Raw genomic sequence first — 9154 nt, forward strand, 5'->3', positions numbered from 1 at the left:
GCTACTTTCATCACTCTTCCTCTAGGTCCTTCCATGGATGGATCTATCTTGTCATTTAGATCTCAGATTAAATGTCTCTTTCTCAAGTAGGCCTTCCCTGATCCGCTGATCTAAAATACCAACCCTATCTTTATCACACTGCCCTGCTTGTTTTCATTATAAGAATTAGTAGTTCTTGAGATTTCCCTATTTACGCTATTGTCTGTATCTTCGAACTATAAATAAGCATTTTGAGCATAAACACGTTTGCTTGTCTTATTCACTGCTGTATCCCTGGTATGTAGAACAGTGCTTGGCATCTATTAGGTATTCAATATATGTAAATGAGAGAGATAAAAACATTTAAAATAAATCCTTCCAGTTATTGTGTTCTTTGCAACGATTCAATTATATTTTAATAAAATTTGCTTCATTTATGAAATAGAATTGAACCATCTATGAAAAAAGCATCGAGTTTTTGTAAATACATCTTAATTGCACTGGGTTCATTCTCCATAGGACCTTTATATTAAGTCTTCTGCAAAGTTATTATACTTAATATTTTCACATGTAGTACATATTTGTTCATAATACTGCTGCTTAGGGAGTACACCCAGAGTAAGGCAGCTGGGTATGGCCAGGATATATTTATTAAATCAAGGGATTGCTGCATAGATTTGGTTTGCCTGTTTTGGGGGAGAGTACAGGGTAAAGGGATTTGTAGAATGGAAAGGTAGGGAGCAACAGAGGCACAAAAAAAAATGAAGGCTATATCTGGTTCCTCCTAAAAATGGGCTATCTACACATTTATTCTCTCTCCTTTTGGGCTTATCTCTCTAATGAATGTATGTAATCTGGAGGAATTGAGGAGTTTTAATTTCAGGTAAAGATAGAGTACTTGAGATTATTAAAGTGTCTTGTTTCACACTGGTTTGTTCAAGCCAGTGCAGCAAAATCTTCAGTTGTGGGTCATTTGTTGCTTGGTCTCAAAGAAGCAGAGGATTAAATTGATAATTTAGGTGAATTAAAGGCAAAGCAGATGTCTTTAAGTCCCCCATGGACCATTTTTGAAATACATTACCTATGAAAACATAGAACAACATCTGTTACAGGGTGGAAAGGGAGATTACGTGCCCCTGGCTGGTTTCTTTGGCAGGGATGTGGATACTTCCTCAAAAGTACAAAGTATACAACCTTCACCTACAACTATTTGGCTAGGTTCACTTGTAACCAGTTTTTCAGGGAGCTGCCACCCCTTTCCTATTCGTGGTTCGTCAGTCATGGTTTTAAACAAAAAGCTTTGTTTGTGGAGTAAATGGCTGAAATCCCTTTGGCGCTTGGCACAGCCAACCGCGCGGGTTCCAGAGAACACAAAACCCGCAGTGGGTAGATAGAGGTTGTGACTTGAGGAAAACCAAAGGCAGAGGGGGCGAGAGGGAGGGCGAAGCAAAGCAACAGAACAGGTGGTGCATTCTGGGAGTTGTAGTCCTTGTGGGGCGGCCCCCTCAAACCTCCACCAGACTCAGGACTCCATCTCCCAGCTGCCCCCGCGCCGCAGGGGGCCGGGCAGGCGGTGGAGGCTGTCGGTGATGAGCTGCTGCAGGGGGTGGGGGCCTAGGACTGAGAAGCAGCTGCAGCGGCTTCCAGGAGACGTTACCTGTAGTCCGTGAGGGCAGAATACTACTCGGGCGGGCAGCGACGAAGGCCGTGTGGTCGCCGCGCGTCCCTGTGCTCGCCCTCTTTCCTGTCCACAGGCGCGTGGTGTCCGCCATGGAAGCGCATCCGGCCGCTGCCGTGGTCTCCGGGCGCCGTGTCCCCGGCTCCCCGGAGCGATGAGGGGATAGGGGCGCCTCCCGGCCCGCCTCCGCCCTCGCTCCGTCGGCTGGGGTAAGAAGGAGGGTCGGTCCGCGGAGTCGGCCACGGCGCCTGCCTCGCGCCGCCCCGCCCCCTGGGGGCGCTGCCGAGGGGGCGACCGTCGCCCATGCCGCCCCGGCGCCCCGCCGCGCCCGGCGCCCGCCGCTGAAACCCGGGACGCGCCGCCTGCCCTCCCGCCCGCGCCCACCGCCGCATCGCTCTGAGCCGGCCGCCCCCAACCTCCAAGATGTGGCACAACGTCGGGTTGACCCTGCTGGTGTTCGTGGCCACGCTGCTGATCGTCCTGCTGCTGATGGTGTGCGGTGAGTGGGGCATCTACCGTGGGGAATTGCACGCTGCGGTACAAACGCCAGCTCGACTCGTGTTGCTGACTTGCTGGTTTTGTCTGGTTAAAAAATATTAAGGCGTGGACAAGTGTCTTAAATCATCTTACCTCTTACCTGTCCACTGACCTCTCAGGAGTGAACTCAGACCTATGACAGGCCCTCTGGCATCCTGAAGAGGGAAGGAACAGGATCCAAGACTGGGCATCTTGACTCGGGCTTAAACCAGATATTGCTTCACCGGCCGCGTCTGCCCTTGATTGCCATTCTTACCACACTCTGCCCAGATTTTAACCTTGGCCTGTATCCGAAGGTGAAGTGATTGGTTACTCCTTTAAGTTTTTAACAGATTCTGACCCCAATGATAATGAGAGGTTTCATTACTGTCATTTACGAAAAGATAGGGTTAGAGTTGGATTTGAGCACAAGTGAAATTGTTTACTTAGAGTTCAGGCTTAAACTAAATTCCAAACAGAAATGTTGAGACTAGGCAGAACTTAAAAACACTGGCTACATTAAACTTCCAGGGTCAGGTAACCCAACTCTTAGTTCTATAATAATGGTGCTGTTATGTTTGCTGTGAGTTTTACCTTCTTGGAATGAGGGGACATAAAACTTTCTTAAGGTAATATTAGCACAATTTTAGATCTTTTTGATTTCTTTATACACAGTAACTGATAACCACAAGTCTCTTAGAGTGGCTGAGTAATTGTGAAAATTTGGGAAGTATTTAGAACCAGATGTCAGTGAGTTTCTTTTTTCATAATTGCAGTATTGAAGTATGGGTTCAGGTTGATGAAATTATTGGTCAGAATTCAAAATAAATACTATAGGCTCTATGTAGTATAGGGTGTATTCATTATATGATGTACTAAATGTACCACCTGTTCTCCCTCACCCCACCCTTCCCATCTCACATGTTACCAGTAGCCAAGGACTTGGGTATCATACTTTGTTTTGCCTTTTGCTTCTCATCCATCTCCCCTTACAAATATCAACTCCATCTGAAAGTCCAATTTTATTTCTTTAAAAAATCTAGAATATGTTTTCTTCTTTATGTCTAACACCACCACCATCCTCTGTTTTGGGCTTGCCTCATTTTTCTAACTAGTGTTTTTCTGTTCCCTCTTTTCTTTATAATCTACTTTTCACATACTAGTCAGACTTTTTTATTCAGAAAATGTTTTCTCAAATATTTTTAACAAAAGAAATAAAGTTTCAAAGCCAGTAGTACTAAAAGAGTTATAAAAAAAGAAGTTCCCTTTAATCCTCAGTATCACTGTTTTCCTTAGTTGTTTATTTCCATATTTTTAGTAATTTATTCAGAGCTATTTCTTGATTTTACAATTTTTGACATTATTTACTAACCATGATATAGTCCCCATTTCTTTTCCTGCATGCCATTACTAATGACAGTTTTGGTTAACTTGATAGTTAAGATTTATATTTTGACAGTGTAAATAGTTCCTGCTGATCAAATAGTGTAATATGACTATGTTTTCTTTCTTGTATGGTTTCTCCATTTTTCTTGAAATTTTCATTCTCAGCCTACTCTTTCCTTTTCTCTGCTGGAAACTGTTTTCCAGATCTCATGTGACCATCTTTCTCATTTCACAGTCTTGTTTTGTTCAAGCATATATTTTAGTGGCTTTCTAAGAATGCATGGAAAATAATTTTTTGAGCTAGTGCCTGCCTGAAATTTTTATTTTATTTTATTTTTCTACCTTTATACTTGATTGATAATTTGAACAGATTGCAGGTTGCAGATATTTTCATCTGAATTTTAAAATTATTACTCCATTGATTTCTAGCTTCCTAGGTCTAATTTTGAGAAATTTAATGTCTTCTATTTTCTGGTCCTTATAAGTGACTTGGTTTCTCTTTCTAGATTCTTTCAGGATTTTTTTTTTTTTATTTTAAATTACTGATATTCTGAAATGTCATAATGGTATGCCTTGGTATGTTTCTCTTTCATTTTTTTTTTTCTGGGCCCTTTTGATTGAGATTTTCCGCATATCTGGGGAAATTTTTTATTAGATCTTTGATAATTTTCTCCCCTCCATTTTCTTCATTCTTCAAAACTTCTGTTGGTTGGATGTTGGACCTCCTGTTTTTATTTTTAATAAATTTTTTTTCTCTGCATTGCCTTTATTTCTTACATATATTTTATTTTTGTTTGATTGCTTTGGATTCTTTTTATGATTGGAGGTTTTCTGCAAATGTCTAATGATCTATTCTCTTTATATTTAAGGGTGAGGTAGTAAGAGATGATGATAAATTCTCAGTGTCAGCTCTGGGCTCATCATTGCAGGGTGATAGGGCTTCTTCAGGGGAATCCCTAATTGTTAGTATCTAGAGGTTCCATTCTCTGTGGGTATTCCATCTCTCTAGAGAGGAATCCTCTCATTTCCCTATTGGCTGTTGTAAACTTGGCTGCCTGAGTGACAGTCTGTAAATAGACTTTCAACCCATCTTATTTTGTTTTTTCTTATCTCCCTTCTCATCTTCTCATCCCAAGTCCCAATCTTTTCCGTGGTCTTGACTGAGTTTTGGCTCCAGTTGGTATCCCCCTCTCCTACCATCCAGTTTTTTGTTTCTTTTGCTTTATTAGATCAGTTCCACTCTTTTAAAAACATCACTCCTTGTTTAAAGTTTATCCTCCAATGACTTCCCATTTCCCTCTAAATATAACCCAGATTTCTTACTGTGCCCTACAAGGATCTGTGATGTAGCCACCTCATTCTCCATAAATCTCTCCATTCTCCTCACTACTCTCAACTTTCTACCAACAGGCAGACCTTGTACACTCCTCATTCTTCCTTTTGCTCTTCACATGGCTGGTTTCTCTCCATTCAGATCTCACATCAGTTGTTGTCTCAGAGAGAAGGACCCTGACCACCTACGGTAGTCTGTCCAGTCACTCATTTAATCTTAGTTTTCAAAGCACTTAGCATTCTCAGAAATAAGCTATTTTATGTGTCTCTTTCCCCAGTGAGAGTTTAGTTTAAGCTCCATGAAGGCATGGGGACCTTGTTTGGCTTATTCATTGCTCTGTCTCTGGATCCTAGAGTAGTGCCTGATGTATAATAGGCCTTCATGTATTTTAAGAAGGAAGAAGAAAGAGTCCCAATATAGATTATTATATTCCCATTACACATAAGTCTTAAGTGTGGTACAAATCAGCATTGTTTCAGAATGGATAACCCTTATATTAATACAGTACTAAATGAACTCTTATGTTCAGATACTGTGGTGGTGGTGAAGAGTGTCCACAAATTAATAAAGCATAATCCCTGCTCTTGAGGACCTTTCACTCCAGTAGGGGAGACACAAGGAAACTAGTAAAATCTGAGTTTCTGAATGCAATTTTCACATAGGCAATGTTTTCATAGAATCTTTCCCTAAAACAACTCGTGTTTTCACAAACCTTAGGCATTATTTTACCTTCCTCATTCATTCCCAGTCTTTGGGCCATATGACATACACTCATTCATCTCCCAAATATTTGAGCATCTCTTGGAAGCATGGTTCTGAAACACGAAGAGAACTAAAATCTGGTTCTACCACGGAATAACAAATTCTGGAAAAGAATACAACATAGTCATTACTTTCAACAATAAATTGCAAGAGTCCAAGAAAAGGTCTACTAATGGGGGTACACTGTACTTTTACGTGAAATGAATCAACTTAGGTTTGTATATTCATTCCCTGTTATCACTATCCGACTAGAAACAAGCTTTTTAAAAATTTTTCAAAATGTAGTTTATGCTTTTATTTAATTAAAAAATTTTTTTCAGTTATAGTTGACATTCAATAATATATTCGTTTCAAGCTGAAGGAAACTGGACTTTGGGTGGTGAACACACAATAGAATATACAGATGTCAAATAATAATGTTTACCTGAAAATTATATGATTGTATTAAGCAATGTTACCACAATAAACTTAATTTAAAAATATATATATTAGTTTCAGGTATACAGCATCGTAGTTAGATATGTATAACTTCTGACATGGTCCCCCGATAAGTTTAGTACCCACCCAGCACCATACGTAGTCATTACAATATTATTGACTATATTCCCTCTGCTGTACTAAACAAACTTTTTCTTCGCCCATGTCTCTGAGAGCAGAGGGCAAGTACTGAGTTCATCTCCATGAGAAAATTAAAAATGTTTGGTCTTTTGGGCACAAAGCTCCCCAAAACCTTGGAATTTCCTGAATGATAGCATCTTTTATAATTCATAGCAGGCCCTTTTGACCACACCTGAGTTTATGTTAATGAGGCAGCTCAGGGTGGGGCCCCTAGATTGTTTCAGGATAGCAGCTGGTCACTAAAAATACCAAACATATCATTAGAGGATGGGAAGTTTCATCTCCACCCCCTGACCTCCAAGGTAGGATGGGCTGAAGATTGGGTTATAAAAACTCTTCAATGGTGAGTATAACGAGCATTTCCAATTTAGTGCGTATCTAAAACCACTTTCTTGATCTTGGTTTTCTTGCAGCCTTTATCATCTCAGTAAATGGCAACTTCATCATTCTAGCTGTCCTTGAGGCCTCCCTAACCTCAGATTCAAGCTTCCTTCATACTTGCCCCTTTCCCTTTGCTCTGCTTTATTTTTTCCTATATTTCTTTGTTATCATTGGGCACAGATGTTGCAGTAAGGATGGTATTTGGAACATGGTAGGTGCTCTATGAATATTTGAATGAATGAATAAATGAATTGATTATCAGCTCTTGAAGAATTGGCTAGGATGAGTAACATTGATGGGGGCAGGAGGCATCCAGATTGTGGTACTTTACATGCATCACCTGCAGAATTTATGCCAGTAGGTGACTTTGCAAGTAATGGAATCCGGGAATACTGAGGATGTAGTATATTTCTGCTTATCTATCTCACATTTAGGTACAGGTGAATAAATAGGAATTAATTGATGTGTGAAAAATGAATCTTCAAAGATTAAATTTGGTTTTAGAAAATTTAAACTACCTTTAGTTTTACTTAGGATAATACACATTTCAGAATAATGGTAGAATAAGGTAAAATCTGTGAACAGAAATCCAAAGACTAATTTGATGTTCTTTAGAAAATTTTACACAGTAGTGTGACCACCACCACAATCAGGATACAGAACATTTTCATCACTTCAGAAAGTTCCCTCATGCCCTTTTGTAGTCAGTCCTCAAGCCCCTGGCAACAATTGAACTGCTTTCCATAACCATAATTTTGCCTTTTCTAAAAGTTATTACAAGTGGAATCTTACAACGTGCTTTTTGTGTTTGACTTCTTTCACTTAGCGTAATGCTTTTGAAATCCATCTATGTTATTGTGTGTATAAGTGATTCATTTTTTTATTGCTGGATAACATTCCATTGTATGGATATACCACAATTTGTTTACTTATTGATGGATGTTAAGATTGAGTTTGAGTTAAGGATTGGGATTCTTTTTCCTTACATAAGGATATCCAGCTGTTTTAGCATCATTTATTGAAAAGGCAGTTGTTGAAAATCAATTGACTCTGTATGTATGGATTTATTTCTGGGGACTCTTCTGTTTCATTGATCTATATATGTCTATTCTTATGTCAACTGTGTAGATTATGCAGTGTTATTCTTTTCAGGGTTTTGGCTATTTTAGATCCTTTGCATTTTCTTATAAGCTTTAGAATCAGCTTGTTAAAACTGATCTATTGAATCTATAGTTGAAGAGAATTGACATTTATTTTAGGACTTCAATTTCTCTTAGCAACATTTTGTATATTTCAATGTGTAATATAGTTCTTGCACTGATTTTGTCTAATTTAATTTAAAGGTTTCATATTTTTGATGCTATCGTAAAGGGTATTCTTGTAATGTTTGCTGCTAATTATACAGAGAAATGATTTTTGTGTATTGACATATTCAGTAAAGCTGCTAAACTCATTCATTCATTCACTCATTCATTCATTTATTTCCATATTGCCTTTATATCCTGTTACCTTGTCAAATTAACAATTCTTTGTAAGATTTAGGGGAGGGGATTCCTTTATTTTTTGTAAATTCCATAGGATTTTCTTCCTAGAGGTTCATTGTTTTACCTATGCTTTCCAATGTGTGTGTCTTTTAGTTTTTGCCTCATCGTACCTCCAATATAGTGTCGAAAGGGGTGAAAACAGACCTTTCTCCCTGATCTTTTGGAGAGAAACTTGTAGTCTTTCACCAATAAGTATGTTAGCTGTAGGTTTTTTGTAGATATTCTTTATTAGTTGAAGAAGAAAAGTTCCTTTCTATTACTACTTTGCTGAGTTTTTTTTGAAATTAGAAATAGATGTTGTATTTTTTTCAGATGCCTTTTTTCTGTACCTATTGAGATAATCATATGGTTTTTCTTTGTCTTCTAGTGAATTATATCGATTTTGAATGTTAAAGCAAATCTACATTCCTCAGATAAACCCCTTTGTTCACGATGTATTATTCTTTTTATATATTGCAGGATTCAATTTACTAAATTTTTGAGGTTTTTCTATTTACATTCATGAGGAATATTTGTAGTTTTCTTAAATGACTTTGGTTTTGTCATAAGGGTCATGCAGACCTCATCAAATGAATTGGGAAATGTTCCTTTCTCTTTTATTTTTTTGGAAGAATTGGTATATTAGTTTTCTATTGCTGCATAACAAATTACACAAACTGAGCAGTTTAAAACAACACGTAATTATTAGCTCACAGTTTCTGTGGATCAGGAGTCTAGGTATAGCTTAGCTGGATCCACTGCTCCCGATCTCACAAATCTGTAGTCAGTGTGTTGGCCTGGCTCATGTGGTGGTTGGCAGAATTTGGCTCCTTGTGACTGTGGGTCTCTTGGTCACTTGCTTCTTTAAATCAGCAGGAGAATATCTCTGATACCAGGGAAGGTGCCAGTCTTTCTTTTAAAGTCTTTCACTTAATTGAGTTAGGCCCACTTAAGATAATTTCCCTTTCGAGTAACTCA

The 9154-nt window shown here is 38.7% G+C and overlaps 1 protein-coding gene across 1 annotated transcript in view; it reads left to right on the top strand.

Moving 5' to 3' along the window:
* Positions 1–1539: 1539 nt before the first annotated feature.
* The window catches only part of SMIM13 (small integral membrane protein 13), a 28201-nt gene continuing 20586 nt past the window's right edge, over positions 1540–9154 (top strand). The window contains exon 1 of the mRNA XM_011373239.2: positions 1540–2156. Coding sequence (XP_011371541.1) covers positions 2081–2156 — 76 coding nt within the window. The 5' untranslated portion in view covers positions 1540–2080. The remainder of the gene's footprint in view (positions 2157–9154) is intronic.

This window comes from Pteropus vampyrus, unplaced genomic scaffold (assembly GCF_000151845.1).
Source record: "Pteropus vampyrus isolate Shadow unplaced genomic scaffold, Pvam_2.0 Scaffold221, whole genome shotgun sequence".
In the NCBI taxonomy this organism is placed as follows: domain Eukaryota; kingdom Metazoa; phylum Chordata; class Mammalia; order Chiroptera; family Pteropodidae; genus Pteropus; species Pteropus vampyrus.